The sequence below is a fragment of the Zalophus californianus genome, chromosome 10 (assembly GCF_009762305.2).
Source record: "Zalophus californianus isolate mZalCal1 chromosome 10, mZalCal1.pri.v2, whole genome shotgun sequence".
NCBI classification, from domain to species: Eukaryota; Metazoa; Chordata; class Mammalia; order Carnivora; family Otariidae; genus Zalophus; species Zalophus californianus.
In genome coordinates, this window is record NC_045604.1 from 70,506,476 (window position 1) to 70,524,838 (window position 18,363).

General features: G+C 57.7%; 1 protein-coding gene across 6 annotated transcripts in view; it reads right to left on the reverse strand.

Annotated features, from left to right (window-relative positions):
- Positions 1 to 18,363, reverse strand: part of UNKL (unk like zinc finger) — a 33,332-nt gene that overhangs the window by 8,839 nt on the left and 6,130 nt on the right. For 5 of the 6 annotated variants that reach the window (XM_027611129.2, XM_027611133.2, XM_027611132.2 and 2 more), the window contains 8 exons: positions 15,566 to 15,742; positions 15,088 to 15,221; positions 12,912 to 13,047; positions 12,061 to 12,178; positions 9,994 to 10,078; positions 9,507 to 9,598; positions 5,523 to 5,585; positions 2,905 to 3,082 (listed from right to left, as the gene is read on the reverse strand). In XM_027611129.2, the coding sequence (XP_027466930.1) occupies positions 2,905 to 3,082; positions 5,523 to 5,585; positions 9,507 to 9,598; positions 9,994 to 10,078; positions 12,061 to 12,178; positions 12,912 to 13,047; positions 15,088 to 15,221; positions 15,566 to 15,742 (983 nt within the window). The remainder of the gene's footprint in view (positions 1 to 2,904; positions 3,083 to 5,522; positions 5,586 to 9,506; positions 9,599 to 9,993; positions 10,079 to 12,060; positions 12,179 to 12,911; positions 13,048 to 15,087; positions 15,222 to 15,565; positions 15,743 to 18,363) is intronic. The other variant, XM_027611128.2, reaches the window with a different exon arrangement.

Genomic DNA, 18,363 nt, shown 5'->3' on the forward strand with positions numbered 1-18,363 from the left:
CCCTTTACTCCCAGCCACTCCCGGCAGTGAGCTCCGCAGACGACTATTTCAATGGTCACTATTTTAATCTGAAACCTGCTCACATGAAGTGGAAGGCAAAGGAAACGGAATCTGCCAAATGGCCCTGAAATTATTCCACTAAATCCATTAACTACACAATTAGTCTATTTATTTTAGAGTTTACTCCTCTGTAGGCAGTGCACTGGTAAGGACAGAACCCGAGCCACACTACCCTATGTAAGGAGAAACCAGCCGGTCTACATCTGCCAGCCTCAGGAGGTAGGGCGGGCTCTTTCCCGGCGCCCCTGAGCAGCAGAAAGGTGGCTGGCTAGGGCCCTCCTGGGGCCAGAGGGCAGTATTGGGGAGTCCTAACTGGGCCCGTATTATTGGGGTATGACAACACGTGATCTCGGGAGAGAACAGGAGGGTTCCACCGATGGCGGCAGCTCATGATTTTAACAGCAACAAAAATGTACTATCTGTAAACAAGCAAAGTTGATCCTGAAAAGACATTAACGTCTTCACTCTGGGTAGCTGGTTCATGGAACATTTAGGTGAAGGAAAGAAGGACCTGCAAAATGCTCAGTGACGCACGCAAACAGGCTGAGGACCCCCTGCTGGAAGGATGACAGCTGGGCACACTGAAAATACATGGATTTGATCTGGAGCTGCCATACCTGCCTCGAGGCCGCTTTCAAAGCACAGGTGCACCCAGCTCTATCTGTTCCTCGGGGAACAGAGCTGAGTACGGCCTCAGCCGTTTAGGGCAGGGAGTGTCTTGCCTAATGACTTCTAGGATGCTCCAATTTTACTATTACTGCCTTTAAACTGGGGAAAATAAGCTTTATTTTTAAAAACTCTGCATAAAACCCAAAACAATAAAATCAAACATGCCATTCATACCAATGGCTTTCCGGCTCCTGTCCAGGTGGAAACACACCTGCCCCGTGTGCTTTAACCACGCGGGTAGGGCAGCCAAGCACCAGAGTCTAGAATTCTCTAGGGCAGCCGCTGAGAGACACCATACAGACTGTGCTCCTTGAATAACCAACCACTCAGCCCCCGAGTGCGAAGGGGACCTGCTCAGTGGCCAGACGGCTTGGGGCTGCCTTCCCGCGGCGGCTTTTGGCCAGATGTGCAAATGCTGGCACAGCTGGCCTCCGGGTGAGAGGCAGGGCTGAGTTCTCGAGCCCGCTGGCCACGTCGAGTCCACATATAACCAGAGACCTCTGTGGTTCAAGAGGGACACCTCGCTCAACCCCAATTCCAGGTCAAGCTCCAGTGTTCGTGTGTGTTGGTGCTTCAAAGAACACACACACAGAACCTACCCATGAAGGAGGTAAGACCTGAACAAATGCCCCTGGTCTAAGGCAGAGCCAGGACAGCGGTGGGCCGTCTTCACACCCACGTGGACAGGATTTCCACAAAAGCCCAGAGCACGGAAGCGGGGGTCACATGTTTGTGCCCGGCAAGGAGAGAAAGTCAGGGCTCGGAAAAAAACAGTAGGGGAAGGGGGTGGCTGCATCAAGGGTGCCCTCTCTCCCCACAGCGTCCCTTCCTAGGGGGCGGGGACAGCTCAATTCTAGAGGGTTCTTTGGCAGAGGAAACAGCTCCACAGCAGAGCCCGAGCGGGAACGCCAGGGCTGTGCGGGAAGACACACCCAGCCACAGAATGTCTCCAGGCTTCTAGACGAGTGACCTTTGAAGAACCTCTTCAGAATGAGCACAGTGGCTCTAGGAAGGCCAGGCTGTGGCGGAAAGGCGGAGAATGCCCCAGGAGTCGGCTGTGACACCGGGGCAGGATTGCGCATGCCTGCCAGGTGTCCCTCACGTCAGCAGGAGGGACCACAGTGGCTCCCGGCCCCTTTCAAGTCCAGGACTTGCAATCTACAGGGCCACTGGAAAGACACCCTCTCCTCCCCGACCTGGGCTGGTGCCATCTGCACCTGCGTCTCAGCTACGGGCCCTGAGGCTGGCGGTGTGACCAGGGTGCACGAGTTGTAGGGGGTGGAAAACAACGTGCACACACTCCTTGGCCATCAGCCACAGACGTTTATGCGTCTCAGCTACGGGCCCTGAGGCTGGCGGTGTGACCAGGGTGCACGAGTTGTAGGGGGTGGAAAACAACGTGCACACACTCCTTGGCCATCAGCCACAGACGTTTATCTCTGGGTAGGAAAAAACCATCTCGGGGCTGGCCACCCGGAGCCCTGACACAGGTACACAGGGGCCTTCCCGGTCCCCCCTCCCCAGTCCCCAGGAGAGAAGGCGGAAAAGAAGGGGTGTGCTCCGGGGCCCCGGGCACAAGGACCGACTGCGCTGGAGCTGACTGGGCCGGGCCTCTCATTGGAGCAGCTTCCCTGTCCTGCCCACGGCCACACCGTCCCGGCCCACCCTGGGACTGAGAACACCGAAAGAGCCACAAACAGAGCCCTTGCCGAGTCTCCCTCTACCAGGACAGAGATGCAGGCTCAGGTCAGCCCGGCAACGTGAGCCCTCCGCAGCTGTGGCCACACGTGGGACCACCCAGACGTGGGCTGGGGGCCTGCACAGCCCAGCAAGGTCACCCCCTCCATCTCCATGCCCCTCCCCTCACCCGGTGCTTTCAGCACAACCCCCTCCCTCCGGCCGGGCTGCAATCACGTGGGTCATCAGTCCCCAAACCCTCGAAGACTCCCAGCAGCTAAGGGCCCCTCAGCGTGCCACGGCCTCTGGCCGTCCTCAACCCCACGCTCCTCCACTCTCGTCTTAGGGCCAGGTAGCTGCTGCCAGGGGTGGGGGTGGGGGGTTCCCAGAGCACAGGTGGCTTTCCTACAACAAGGAGCATTGTGCCATGTGTCTTGAAATAAATACAACTTAGGTGCAAAGAGAACTCGGGAGACGAGGGGGAAGTTTTAGACCTACCTGGGGGGGGCTCGGCAGCACCGCCGGGGGGCTCGAGCAGGTGGGCGCGGGCCGGGAGGGTGGGCAGGGTGGTCGGGGAGGAGCTGCCGGAGCCGGCGCTGGACGCCAGGCTGGACGCCACGCTGGAACCCACGCTGGGGGCGAGCGGGTGAGCCACTGTGGACACTGACAGGTGGTTCTGCACAAAGACACACAAACAAGGTGAGCAGATGCGCGCGGAGAACAGCAACGTGACAGCTCAGTGACGGAGGCCACGGCGGGGGGGGTGGGAGGGGACACGGACGGGATGGTTGGCTAACTTCTTTCCGCAAAGCAAAATATAAAGTTGCACTCTTCCAAATATCCCAGAGGAGCTTTAAATGCCTAGTTGGTTACGATAACCAGGACAGAGTTACTAGCTGCTGCTCACCCAGGGACGGGCACAAATGCATCTAGAAAGTGTCCTATTTAGTGAGCTTTTCTGCAGAAATGGTTTTCAAGAGCAGACACATGGTGGTTAACAAAAAATCCACCAAAAGGCATCGGCAGAGAACCAACACAGCTTCTGAAAACAGAAAAAATGATCTTGTTACCTGAGAAAGGTAAAAAGCATGGGGCAACGCCCGTGATCTTTATTTGGTAACAGATCAGAACCAGCACGGTCCTGGAAGGCGGCCGGCAGTGTGGACGGCACACTAATGACCCACAGGACGGGCTGCAAGCCAGGGCTCGGGGCTCCGCATGCGGTGGCTGAAGCGCGCCCCAGTCACCGTGCAGTCGGGGACCAGAAGCCACACTGGAGGGAAATGTGTGGCATCTGGTTTTTGCTTCAAAACGAGACAGAAGTTAGCTTTGTGCAGGGGCTATGAGACAATCCAAAGCGGGGAGGGCTTTACTAGTTTGTTGGCTTAAGTGAAATTTTCTACAGTAATAATAATAAAAGAATACATGTTTCGTGAGAGAAGGAGAGACATCTCACACAGGATAGTTTCTCTGAGTGTTTCCTCCTGGACGGCTAGCTGTGCTCAAGAGGGGCCCCCAGTGCAGACATCAGCCACGAGCACCAGGGACGCTGCGAAAGACTGCCACCGTTTTACATGAACCTGAACCGCACAAGTCTGGAGAGCGAGGTCCCCCGGCGCTCCCTGGGCTCAGGCTCAGAAGGTGGGCCCACTGCCTCCACACCGCAGGCTGCCTGTTCCATCCCCCAACTCCATCCCTCCTCTGGGCTGCGTGCGTCCCCAGCTGAGGCAGGAAGGCGGTGCAGGCACCCCACAGTCTGCCTCACACGCTGAGCCAGGCTGGAAGCTGCTGGCCTGAGGCACCTGCTGTGGCTTCATCCACCCAAAAATCCATAGTGCAGGGAGACGTGTCCCTCAAAGACATCAGGTGACACTTTATCCTGAAACCTGAGGACACCCTCACTGGTGTCTCCCTGAGGCTACAGGGAGGGAGGGCCTGGAGCCGGCGGGTAGAGAGGTGCCCAGAAGCAAGGAAGGGGTCTCCAGAGGGCCGCCAGGCTGGCCTCCAGCCACGTGGCCTTTAAAACTGGGGGTCCCAGGGAAATGCTGGGAGCCACTCTGCTGACCTGGGGATCCCCAGGCTGGCTTTGGGATGGGACAAAGGACGTCTCCGGGCGCAGGCAGGCGGGGGACTGAAGATGAGCCTGGCAAATCACTCCTGGCTGCTGGTGTACATGAGGACGCACTGGGCAGTGGCGGGCCAGCGCGACGTCCCCGGGGTGGCCCACACACCGGCAAAGCCGCCCCTGGGGTGTCTGGGCCTGGCAGGTGCATGAGTCCCCCTGTGCACCTGCTATGTTTTGCCAACATATCAAGCTTCAGGTTCTTAATGAACGTCTTACCATTTTAATCTCTTTGAAACATCACAAAATAACTATGTTGCATTTTTACTTTCATCTCCCTTTCTGATTGCAAAGCTCCTGAGAGGAGACAAGAACCTACACAACTTGTTCTGGACGCTCTGGAGAGTCCTCTGAGGGTGGCCTCAGGTGGGCGCTGGGGAAAGGAGGGCAGAGGGGGACCGGATGCGTTGTCCGTGTAGGAATTAGGAATAAAGACCATAGCAGAGACCCGTGACAGGAGGCCACGTGCTCACCCAGAGGGGGCACGTCGGCTGCCACATGGAGCCCCCAGGCCTTCCAAGTGCGGATGGTGACGGAGAAAGACCGGTGTTCTGAGTGCAGAGAGCAGCAGTGGCCAGTGTGCTAGTGGAGGACCGTGTCCTCATGAAAAGGGGAAATCGCAGACAGACCCAGACGCAGGGGAGAGCATCAGGCAAGACAGAGGGGCCGGTCGGATGACTTCCGGACCGCAAGGGCGTCCGGGGCTGTCACTGAAGCAGCCCCGTGGGCGGGCTCTGTTTGGGCAGCCCCAGGACACACGGAGACGGGCCACGAAGGGCACCCCTTGCTCCCCGCGGGGTTTTGGTTTTGTTGTTTCCAATATGCAACACCAGTTATTTTTTGACCATTGAAACAAAAGACCCTGCAACAGGCCAGTTTAAAAAGAAGGTGAGTGGAAACATAATGACGCACCAAACAGACAATGGCCGGATGGCTCTTGGGTCAGAGGGAAGGCGTGTGAACCCCAGCAGCCTGAGCTGCCCCCCTGCCGTACCTGCTTGCCATCCTGCTCGCTGGGCCGGTGGCTGCCCTCAGCAGGGGCCTCTCTCCGCTTTGCCTGCAACAGAAGAAGAAAGCAGCAATAGACTCCAAACACACAGACACCTACGCTTTGCTCGCAAGTGAGAAGATGCAGAGTGTGGAAGTCTCGGAAAACAGCAAAGGTGTTCAAGTCACTACCCTCCATCAGGTCTGACTCCATCTCTCACACCTGCTCAGTGACCTCTGACCTCTGGGCAGCGTGAGGGAGGGTGGGAGCTCTACGCTGTGCCCACCGCCCCCAAGCCTGAAGCAAAGGGTTATTCCGTTGAAAGTGCTGAACACAGGGGGGTGGGAGGGTAAGCTTCCTTTGTGAAGGCATGCCCTCCCCTCCCCCATACCTGGGAGCACTCCCTCGCCAACACAGTGGCTGCGGGACAGACCTCACCAAGTAACCCTGACCTGACATTACTTTCCCTCATACATTTACCGTCCCAGTTTACCACCCTGGAAACAGAAACCCCTTTTCTTTCATCTTGCCACTTCTGCACGATTTACTGCTCTTTGTTAAAAGGGTATTAAGCTGCCAGATCTAACTGCTTCTCTATGAAGCCTCACAAACAGGTAAGTAATAACCGTTTCCTCCTGTTTATCTTTTGTCAGTTTAATTTGCAGGGGCCCCGGTGCTGAACCTAAGAGGGTAGTGGGAAACATTTTTTTCTGCCCTACACATATACAAATCGTGATTCTGACGAGCTACCTGCCAGGAACACTGTGCCCAATGAAGGCTTTGCTCAGAGTTCAGGACCAGTACTCCCACAGGTCAACATAAACACAAAACTGCAGACCAAGATGTCCTTCAGATCTAAGGAGTATCCTGACTTTTAAGACTCATTTTACAGTATGTGAACTCGTAGTGGTGGCTCAGGTCATCCTGGCCTTTCTTCCTTTCACTTTTTGGTTTCTGGATTTGCAAAAGAACCCAGAGTGATCACCAGGGGCAGAGGAGGGGAAGGTGTCCAGGCAAGCGCTGACTGGGCCCCTTCCTTCTACAGGACATTTGGCCATGGGCTCAACCCGGAGGTCATCCTGGTATTTCTGGGTCCCTTGCATCTCTCTCATCCAGAAGTGACCTCCCACCGGCAGAGTGGGGTGAAGGCCTCCGAAGTCACTGACGAAAGACCTGAGTATCATATGCTTCCAGGCTAAGCGATACTGTGAGGAAAGCAAGGTTATCCTGAAACCATTCTGCCTGCTTTCGGAATACAGGGCTCCCCACGGGGGACCTCGCCCCTTCGTCCAGGCTCCTCCCCACTGCTGGGGCCTGGACACTCCACACCGCACTCTGACCCCCAGCGTCAGCTGTCCCGATGCCAGTCCAGTTCCGACACCCTCTGCCTGGGGTCGGCCCCATCACCTGTGCTTGTGACCGACCACACTGGATCAGGACGCCCACGACTCTCCTTGGGCCCAGCCACCTTCTAGAACAGCTCACAGGGCTTCGGAAAGCACTTACTTACATTTACCGATTTATTATGTGACAAACGATAGGGCAAAGAACACAGCCAGAGACAAATCAGGTGAGGTCCAGAAGAGTCCTGAGCTCAGGCAGGTGCCACCTTCCCAGCACAGAGATGCTACCAACCTGTACTTTGGGGATTTTCATGGAGGTTCATCCCATTAACTCCATCTCTGGCCCCTTCCTGCCCCCTGGAACATGTGGGGTGGCACAGAAGGTTCCAAGCTTCTAACCGTGGCTTGGCCTTCCCAGTGACTGGCCCCTGTCCAGGAGCTATGAGAAACCCACCCAGAGTCACCTCCTCAAAACAAGACGTTTTTATCACCCAGGAAATTACAAGGATTCTAAGAGCTATATCAGGAACAACATACGTGTTTTCTAGGATTTCACAGCCTGATCCTGTTGAGGAACATCAGCACACGGTGTGTTCTGGGCGGACAGAGCCGGCCCGCAGCCCACTCAGGCCCCAAAGCAGGGAACGTGCTGTGGAGATGCTCCTTCCCTCCCCTGCTTGGAAACAGGGGAGTCCAAACCCAGATTCCTCAAACCCAGGACCACGTCTACACACAATGAGACCCCAGGTGCTTCTCAGGCGTGCCCGGTGCATGGATGTGGTGGTCAGTGCAGCAGGAGTGAGTCTGAGGATGCACCAGAGGCTCGTGGTTTTTGTGCTGAACCTCCACTTACACAGACACTGTTCACGGTGCAAAGGAAGTAGCAGGGGACGCACGTGGTGCACAAGTCAAGATATGGGGTTTGACGTCGATCCTTACAAACAACGAGACTTGGGAGTGAGGGGTGATCTCCTCGTCCAGACCTGGTGCCCTGGGGTGGCCAGTGACACTACCGCCCCCCGCCTGGCCCTCCCAGAGGGGCCGCTGCAGCAGGAGAGCTCAGGTGGGCAGCTGCGAGGCTGGCCGTGCCCCTGAGCCGCCACCAACACGGTCCATGTGGGGCCCCAGAGATCAGAGCGGGCCCACAAGAGAGTGCTGGCCTGCTGGCCTTTTATTCTAATGGAGATGAACTCACAGGAGCGTAAGCTTTCCGAAGTGAAGGGCTCCGTGGCACTCAGCATGGCCATGAGGTTGTGTGACCATCAGCTCCGCACAGTTCACACGTCCATCCCCCCCCAGGAGTTCGCCCGTGGCCCTGGCCCCCACTCTGCACCCTAGCAGGCCGACTTCTTAAATTGCAAAATAATTTAAGAAAAACAAAACATAAAAGATGCCTTCACCAGACCCCGTGTGCAGGCGTGGGCACACTGTTCCGGCACTGTCCCCCAAGGGGTCCGGGTTTTCCATCCTGCATGTTGCCTTCCTGGGTACAATCCCCCCAACCGGCTCCATTCAGCCAGGCCCTCAGAGAGGCCAAGCCAGTGGCCCTCTGACCACCACCTAAGCCCACGACTGCCACGGCCCCTGGGAGCCACCAAGAGGAGAGAGGGAGGGCTTCCTGCCATGCCCAGCGCCGGCTAGGCTACGGGCCAGCTGGTGGTCTGGAACACTCCCCAACTCAGTCCGCCAGGGGACACTTGGCTGGGCGTGAAGGGGACAGTCAGTGGCATGAGGACTGGGCCCCGCCAGGGCTGCACAGTGAGGGGAACCTGTGTGCTGTGGGCACGGGGACATGAGCCGGGATCACGCTGGACACCCCGGTGCTTCGGAGCCAGTACTGCAGGGACAGAGCAGGCGCACGACCGTTCTGGGCTCTGGGCTCAGACACGTATGCAGAGGCCACTGTGTGCCGACCCACGTGGAGCGCAACCACGGCCAGGCCACCTCTGACGCAGGACACAGGGACGAGCAGAACAGACCGTGACCGGGTGTCTCACCGGCTGGGCTCCTCACAAGTAAATTCCACCCAGGTTTTTCTCACCTTTCCTGTGTGTGTGGTTTTTTTTTTTTTTTTTAAAGCACCAAATGGGAAGGTGGGTGGGGAAATGCCCATGTGCTTCCCATTTCCTCGAATGTGGGCACTTTCCCGGCCACCCTAACACTGAGCCGCCTCCGTCCTGCCGCAGGGGTGGCTCTCGCCCTCTTGCAAGCATCCAGCGGGAGCAGACGGAAGGAGCCCACTGCAAAGCCAGCGGGAAGGGCGGGCACCAGGTTGGAGCCCCCTCCCCACAGACACGAGGGCCCCGATGTGAGTGCCCCAAACCTCTCTGTGCCCGAAGCAAACCTGCAGCGCTGGGGGCCGCCGTCCCGGCCGCTATCAAGGGACCAGCCCTGCCAGGACACCTCCCCTCCTGCCACGGCTGTCTACCCATGAGGAGCCCCACCCAAACTTGGGGCCCTGTCTTGACGCTTAGCCTGACACCACTGTCCTGCGTGGCCGAAGCGTGCGTGTCTGGAGAAGCTGGGTCAGCCCGCCCGCCCAGGCCAGAAGCCCGCCACGGACTTCTAGAAAGAGCCGCCGACCCCACAGGCAGACCACCTCTGTCCGTGTCCCTAAGTGCTCATGCCTCAGGTGCTGTCCACTTACGTGTGCGGGCTGGCCGCTGCTGGCCGTGGAGCTGCTGGTGGGGGCGGGGGCCAGGTCTCGGCAGCCCCAGCCATTGGCCATCCCGAGGCTCTCTGTCAAGAAAGGGAGGCAGAGGGCTTTGAATGACCATGGGCTGGAAACAGAGCTGTGTGCAGGGTGACCCGGTCCCGGGAGCTCCCATGCGATGGAGGGAGGGAGGCCTGGCGACAACAGTCTTCCGAAGCGATGGGAGGGGGGAGGGGGCAGCGGCAGTGCCACGACAAAGACAGGAAATTGCAACAAGACTAGCCAACCTCTCCGTTAAAACGAAAAGCAGAAGGGGAAGCTGGAGTTTGCGACTGTCATCACTGAGCCAGAAGCCTGGGCCCCGCAGGGCAGGGCGGCCTTTGACTGGGGCGGGGGGCTGGCCTGACGTGCCCTGGAAGGCATGCCAGGGGCTGCCGGCTCCCCTCCTGCTGCAGACAACCGGCAGGCATCGGGCACTCACTGTCCACGTGTGCGAAAGCGCAGAAGGGACCCCGCGGGCAGTAACCGGTTTGGCGCATGTCGTTGCACTTGGTGGATTTGTAGATCTAAGAAATGAAAAGTAAAACAATAAAATCGATACAGTTTAAAAATGAAACAGAGGCGCCTGGGTGGCTCGTTGGTAAAGCGTCCGACTCTGGGTTTCGGCTCAGGTCATGATCTGAGAGTCGGGCTCCCCGCTCGGCGGCTGGGAACGGGTTTCTGCAGGAAGCCAGGAGCTACTGCGTCACAGTGCAGAGGGCCCTACTCCAAATCTCAGTGGGGTTTCCTGAGAAGGGGGTGGGCACGCGGCCTGTGCCTCACACACCGTAGTCCACAATCCCCTGCCTTCCACAGAGCAGGTTGCACTGTCCTTGAAATCACACGGAGTCAACTGACCACTTGGCGTTTCCTGAAAAGGCACCCAATTCAGGGCTCGGTATACAGCAGGCACTCAAGCAATGCCCCTGACACAAGTACATGTGTGAGCTCCACAGCCAGCCCTGATCCACTACACTTGGGTCAAAAATACTCTCATGGTGCCAATGACACTTGGTTCTGGCCGCCAGCTCACCAGGACCCTCAAGGAACAGACCCCAGGCCCCTCCGCACCCCTGCCAGATCCCAATCGACACCCTCGGAAGGCTTCCCAGGCCTCCCGCCTCCCTTCCCCCACAAATGCCACTCCCCTGGGCTCTTCGCCCTCCTTCGCTGGGGCTGCAAGGACCCCGGTCCAGGAGCAGCCCTCAGCCAGAATAGGACGGGTCTCGCTCCTGATGGGCCAGCACAGGCCACAGAGCAACCCTCTGCCCAGGCCCATCACCTGGCCTGGGCACTGACAGGTCCCCATTTCATGCTTTCCGACTTGACTGCTCCACCCCTGCCCCCTGCTCTCCCCACATGGCCCCCCTCCTGCAAGCGAGCTTGGTTCACAGGGATCGGCACATCCCACCCTCCCTGCCTGCCTTCCTGGCAGGAAGCCTGGCCCTGGTCCCCACACTGTCCCACTCCCAGAGGGGGGCTGATTTGCTGGCATTCTACTTGTTTTTTAAAAAGTTATTTGACAGAGAGAGCACAAGCAGGGGATTGGGGCAGAGGGAGAAGCAGACTCCCCACTGAGCAGTGAGCCCGATGCGGGGCTCGATTCCAGGACCCTGGGATCGTGACCTGAGCCAAAGGCAGACGCCTAACTGACTGAGCCACCCAGGCGCCTGGTTTTGTTTGTTTTTTAAAGATTTATTTATTTATTTAAGAGACAGAGTGAGCACGGAAGCAGGGAAAGAGGTAGAGAGGATCTCAAGCAGACTCCCTGCTAAGCGCAGACCCCCAAGGCAGGATTTGATCTCACAACCCTGAGATCAAGAGCCGAGCTGAAATCAAGAGCTGGACACTCAGCTGACCAAGTCACCCAGGCGCCCCTGCTGGTTTGTTTTTAACACAAATCCAAGTGTGCGCTGCTTAGCTCAGCTTCAGCTGACCATACCCCGCACATTCCCAAGGAAGGACTGGCCTTCACCGGCTCCTGGGGGGGGGGGGGTGACCTCTGAGCCCCTGGAAAGTCCTGCCCGGGAAGTGTCTCCGTTTACCTGGTCATGGGCCACATGAGACAGTAACAACATGACTTATGGTGGCGGCTCTGGGCCATGCAGTGTCAGCTCAGCCACTGAAGGGCTGGAGACCAAGGTCAGCCATGTACACATGACCCCTGATAAAAACCCTAGACACTAAGGGCCAGGGGGGCTTCCCTGGTTGGTGACACATCACTGCTGGAAGAAGTGGGCGCTGTCCACATGACCCACTGGAGGACACAGCTGGGCATCGGTGCCTGTCTCCCAGGGATCCCGCCCCCCTCGGGACCCCGCCCTCGGCCGATTTCGGCCTGCATCCCGTAACAATCCTAACTGTGGACACCACAGCACTGCTGAGCTCTGTGCGTCCTTCTACCAAGTCACGGACCTGTGGGTGGTCCCCGGGGAGCCCAGACACAGGAGACCCACGCTCGCACAGGCTGGGAGGGGGGCTGTGGCTCCCGTGGCTGACAGGCTCCTACCTCGGGGTGGAACTGCTGCTCCGCGCGGGAATGGCAGTACTGACAGCTGTCCCCGCTGTCACACCTTGCAGGCTCGCCCCACTCGTCACCGTGCTTCACGCTGGGACACGGGGTGGACCTGGGGGGACGGGGCGGGGTCACCAAGAACACAGAGCAGGCGTCCTTCCTGCACGCCTGGGGCTGCCCGTCTGTCCAGCTGTCACGGGGCTCCCCTCGCAAGCAGGATGGCGCGCGTGGCCCTGGACGCACACCTCTTTCCTTACCAGGACACGCAAAAGCAGGCTGAGCACCACCTAAACCCAGACACGGACTCAGGAGGCCTGTTTTTATTTTCCACAAAACATAAAGTAAATCTGAGTCAGAGCCCCCCATGCTGACGTGTGGAGCATGTCGGGGAAGCAGCTGGGGAGACGGGAGGCCGGGCCCAGACTCGCACGCTGCACACTCCCTCAAATCTGAGATGTTTGATCCTACAGTGTGAAAACCCAACCCAAATCCTCTTTCCTCGTGGACTTACTGGCAGTGTTATTCTCATTTCTTTGGATTTACGGAAAAAATTAACAGCAGGAGGAAATAAGATTTTACTATTATCTAGCACGTTTTCTAACCCTTCAATACATGGTAAATTTGTCTTATCTTCTCCACCTGACCTCCGGTGAATAACACCTGGAGGCTATGAATGTGCAGCTCCCTGCCCCTCAGCCCTGAAACGACACGGAGAGAGGACCCTGGCTGTCGCGGACCAGCTCGCCACAAGCGCGGGCGCTCTCGGGCACACAAGGCAGCATCGAATCCATGCAAGACGACGGCAGGGCTCAGGCTGGGACGGGCCCGGCGCCCCAGGGGCTCACCTGTACTGGAACCTCCTGGGGTTTCGCCGTCGGTCCCGGCTGTTGTGGTAGTGCGGACACGCGTAGCCCTGGCGACACAGACGCGGGGGCTTTGGGCACTGCTCCGTCTTGTAGCTGCCCAGCACGAAGTTAGTGTCTGAAAAACAGGGGTACATGTGGGAACGTGTACACATGCTCACATGGCCAGAGCGAGAAGCATCCCCAGTATCCGTAGATGGATAACACTGTGTCTGCCCCACGGCCACGCACACCTGCTACAAACCAGATGAACTCAAGAACCTGCTGATCGGGGACAGGCCAGACACAGGAGTCTAGTGACCGTGTGATTCCACCACAGGAAAGGTGTGCGCGGCAGATCCACAGACAGGAAGGACAAGGTGCGGCGGGGGAGAGGGTGGGGCTGACCGCGGGGGCCAGAGTCTCAAACTAGCTCCCAAGAGGGCTGCATGACCCCAAACATACTGAAAACCCCTGAAACGGACACTTTAATCCTGATGTAAACGATGGACGTTGGGTGGTAAGGGCATGCAGTCCTTGCCAGCTCGCAGGTGGGGACACATGGCCCACAGCGGCGGGAAAGGAGAGCACGTGGAGTCACAGGGTATGTGGGAACCCTCCGTACTTTCCCATCAGTGGAACCTAAAACTACCCCCAAAATAGGTCTATTTTTTAAATGATTAATTTCATGCTCTTTGAATTTTATCTCAAAGCAAAAACAAGCCAAAAAACCACTGGGGTCATTTAAAAGCAGAAACTAATGAGAGACTATTCCTAAAAATCATACCACTCTTGGGCTGGTTAATAACGGACAGTGCTGAGCTCCATGCTGAGGGACAGAGAGCAGCAGTGGGAGGGACAGCCCAGCCCAAGAGCCCAGAGCCACGCCACATGGCCCTTAAGAAACGTCTCCGAGTCCAGCCGCACCAAATTCAATTTCAAATACATCATCAAAAAACAAGAAAGGTAAACCACATAGGAGGGTGTGGAGAGAACAAAAGGGGTTTAAGGAACAAAAAGGCCGACTTTAAGAAGATAAAAATTATAGAATATTGATTCCCAAGTATTGACCGCTTGCCCGGTAGACACAAAATCCTGCCAAGTGCCATGAAACAGGCAGAAATGAGCTGTTCACAGCAACCAGGAGACACAGGCTCCTCGATGCCTTCAAAGCTGCAAAGTAAACATGAAGGCCAGGCATCCAGAAAGTCTCCTGCGAGCACGCAGTCCCAGCTCCTGGGGCGGTGAGGACGTGGTGTGCACACACCCAGGCGTGCAAACATACACCAGAAGCACACACATCCCACACTCACGGCAGAAGGCAACCAAAACACAGCCTATGACCCCAAAGTCCTTCAGGAGGCGACGGACAAAGGAACAGTGGTCCGCCCCAACAGTGGGCTATAAGTGAGGAGAAGACATGCGCTAGCAAGCCAGGACGATGTGGCTCTAGAGGAAAGAAGCCCGTCTGAAAATCTACATCCTGGATGATTCCAACTACATGACATTCTGGAAAAGGAAAAGCCATGGAACAGAACGATGGCGTAAAGGGCCAGGGGTCACCAGGGGCTGGGGCAGTGGCACCAGCCTGTAGGACCCTGTAGGGTAGGGCAGACACAAGACTGACTTGTCCAAGCCCACCCCCCACCCCAGGCCACCGGGAGCCCTGAGGGAAACTGTGCTCAGTACTTAGTGATAAAGTATCCATCTTGGTTCCTTGATTGTAACAAACGTATCAGGTCAGTGCAGGTGTTTATAACATGGAAAGGGGGGGGGGAACGTGGGAACTCGGTACTATCTGCAACTTTTCCGTAAATCTGGAGAGCCCCCAAAATAAAATCTACTAATGAAAAAGCCAAACCCCACCTCAGCCCAGCTCTGGGATAGGAAGCCCAGGAAGGAACTGTGCCCGCGACGCAATTTTCTCCCTGGTGGCAGCCAGTGGCTGACCTCACCAAGGAGACGCCGGGGTAAAGGTCAGAGCAGCCTTGGGGACCAGACGTGTGGGTTCAGATCCCACTTGGCGGCCGCTACCTGAGGGACTGGGGGTAATGTACGCAACTGGAGACTCAGTTTCCCCATCTGGTCTCTGAATGAAGGGGGTGACGTCCACTCTGTGGTCATTTTGCAGACAGAGACGAATGCCCCCTGCCCCCCTCCATGGCGGCCTCGGGGTTACCTTGCCACCGGGGGTCCTCACCCAGGATCTTCTCAATCATGGCCTGGCTGGCCAAGACCCCGGGCTGCAGGTCAGGGATGCCATCCACACCACAGAGCTGGCCGTTCTGCAAGGCTTCCTGGGCCTGGAGCTCCCTACGATCAAACCACACAGTGGTCACCACTCTGCCGCGTGTCTGCCTCCGCCCTTCGGGAAGGGGAGACAATCGTTTGCTTCCGTCACTCTGTGCAGCCACCTAGAAGGTTACACACGGGCAGCCCTCGGGCACAACCCTAAATCCAACACCGTCAGAGCTGAGTTGTGTGTTTAGCGAGGATCTGGCCACCTCCCTCGAGCTCAGCCCCGTGAGCTCCCACGACCACACGCGTCAGAAGGAAGGAAACCATCTCGTCAGGAATGAAGTCAAGGCCGGGAGAAAGCGCTGCTGTGCTTGGCAGCGCCCACGGCACCGGGAGGGGAGTGCAGACACCCCACGCACCTGATGTCGCACACGGGTGGCCGCAGGTCCAGCGGGCCGTGAGCAAAGGCGCAGTGCAGCCCGTTCTTCACGCAGTGGCCCCGGGCATCCGTCTCATGAATGCACGTGCCCGTCTTGTAGTAACGCAGGTGGTACTTGCGCTCAGTGTCCCCAGTCGTCCGGTGCAGGTACGGACACCTGGGAAGCAGAGGGGCCGACACGGGCCATCTGAGGCCTTGGGGCTGGAGGAACCCTCAGCATCGACCTGCCCCAGCCCACAAACAACTGCTCTCACCACAGGACTGCCACCCCTGGCAGAGCACCTGTCCCCAGGGCACTCAGATCCCCACAAATCTCTCAATACCTGTGGTAGAAAATAAAATACCCGATTTCCCTGAAAATCACCCTGCATCATGTTGTAAGTATGGACGAATGAGGCTCCCCCCTGGATAAATCTGTGCCTTCACTGTTCCTGACAAGTGTTATCAGATGAGGGGCTGATGGTCACTCCCGTCCCACCCAGGGACTTCTGGGGACCCCTCGAGGGAAGGAGGGGCCTGGACCTGGCTAGAGGGGGACAGCAGTGGGACAAGAGAGAAGCAGATACAGGGGGATGGGCAGGGTCATGTGCAGGTGCCAAGCCACTCACTCCTAGGGGAGTCCACGCAGCTCCCCAGGCAGCGAAGGGCTCACGCTGCAGGGGGGTGGCCAGCACACGTGGAGACGGTCCCTGAGTCCACCTCAAGGTCGGTCAGTCCCTCTAGACAAGAGCCACAGACAGAGAAGAGCGAGGAAAAGGAGTCTGAGCCAGCCATGTCCCTGAGCCACCCAAGGAGTGAGGTGGGAGCCTGTCACTGCCCGTCCCCTCCAGCAACGGCCGGGGAGCACCACATGAGGCTTGGGTAAGGCCCAGTCCCACCTCACTGCCCTATGAGGTTCCCCAGAGCACAGATGAGACCCAGAGAGAACGACTCGGGGGCCACTCACATTCAACCCCTATCTCCTACGATAAGGACATGCAGGTTCGACCTTGGCAGAGAGCACCCCAGACCTTTTGGGGCACCTGGGGTGTGCACAGCACAAGGAGACAAACAGGACGCCATGCCCACGAGGCCGGGTCCTTCAGAACCAACCAAGCAACCACCAAAGAAGCCAGCGGGCGGGCCGGGCAGTTCTGCTCCCGAGGTGCACCCAGAAACGCCGGAAGCACGGGATTCACGACAGCCTCGGCCTCAAACAACCCCGATGCCTATCAACTGATGAGCGGGGAAGCAAAGGGGGGCCCATCCAGACAACAGGACGTTACTCAGCCTTAGAAAGGAAGAACATTCTGACACGTTTTACAACATGTACACCTCGAGGACATTCTGCTCAGTGACAGAAGCCGGACACGAAAGGATGAAGTCTCCAGGCAGTCCTAGGAAGTCAAAGAGCAACAGGGGATGGGAGCATGGGCAGAGCAGCTCGGGGACCCCCGGGGACTGAGTGCAGAATGGGCACATCTCCCATGTGCACAGCTGGAAAGAATCTGGAAGCAGACAGTGGGGATGGGTGCACAACATGGTGAAAGTCGTCACTGCCGCTACCCTGCACAAGGAAACACAGTTAAAATGACACATTTCACGTCATATGTGTGTAACCGTAATTGTCGACAAAGCCCACTGGGACCAGAGAAGAGAGAGAGAGATTTGATCTATCCCTACAGGAAAGTGCACTCGTGCAGCGTTTTCACACCTCGACACCACCATGTCCCGGCACTGGTCTGTGACTCAGTTTTGGGCAGCCAGGTGGCCAAGGCTGTCACAGAGAGCTCAGCCACACTGGACAGCCTGGGGGAGAACACGGGGCCCCGCCCCTGCTTTTCACGTGACCGAACACCACTTGCAAAGGGCACCAACCACGCTCCCTGGAGGTGCCCGCCTGACCTCCCATCCCGATGTCTCGATGTCACATCTCAGCCCTCGCTCACTTCCTAGCGGCCCCTCGGGGGAGTGCTAAGCACCCTCTGGTTTCCTCTCTGGTGTTGTTGCCAAGGCAACCAGAGCCCAGCCCAGTCCCCCTGCCTGGCCCTGAGCACTGAGCATGGAGCACCAAGCACTGACCATGGAGCACCTACCACGGAGCACTGACCACAAGCAACGAGTACCGAACACAACCACTGAGCATGGAGCACCGAGCATGACCACCGAGCACAACCACTGAGCATCGAGCACCAAGCACAGAGCAGGCACTATGATTTCACTCAGGGCATGACCTCAAGACACTGGAGGGCTCTTAACGGAGAAAAACGGCTCCACCTTTGGAAGGTCTGAGAGGGGAAGGGAGGCCTCAGACAGAACACAGCGGGAAAGCCAGAACTCTCCCTGGGGCAAGAAAGAACCAGGGCTCAGCCCAACACTGCATGCAGATTCTTCCTCGTAGAAGCCCGCCACACCCACGATGTACCCAGGTGTGACTAGGTTCTGCCGAGCACCAGATTCAGGTGAGCCCCTTGGTTCTCAAGCCATCCACCACGATTAGTGACCAAACAATGCAATTCAACCAGGGTTCCATCACGGGTGTGATGCAGCAGCACATGCAGGACACCCGCACAACCCCAACACGCTAGAACCCAGGAGCCAGGAAGGGGGGAGCAGGAGGAACAGACCGGGGGCTCAAGACTGCCCTTACCTCTCCAGGAGAGCCTAAAGTTGACCCCTCCCTCTGGCAGCCCTCACCACGATGGATCTGCAAAGGGGACAGAGGTGGCCCACCAAAGCCCAGCCCCACTGCGCGCCAGCACCGGCCAGGAGCACACTGGGGTGTGCGTCAGAAGCCCC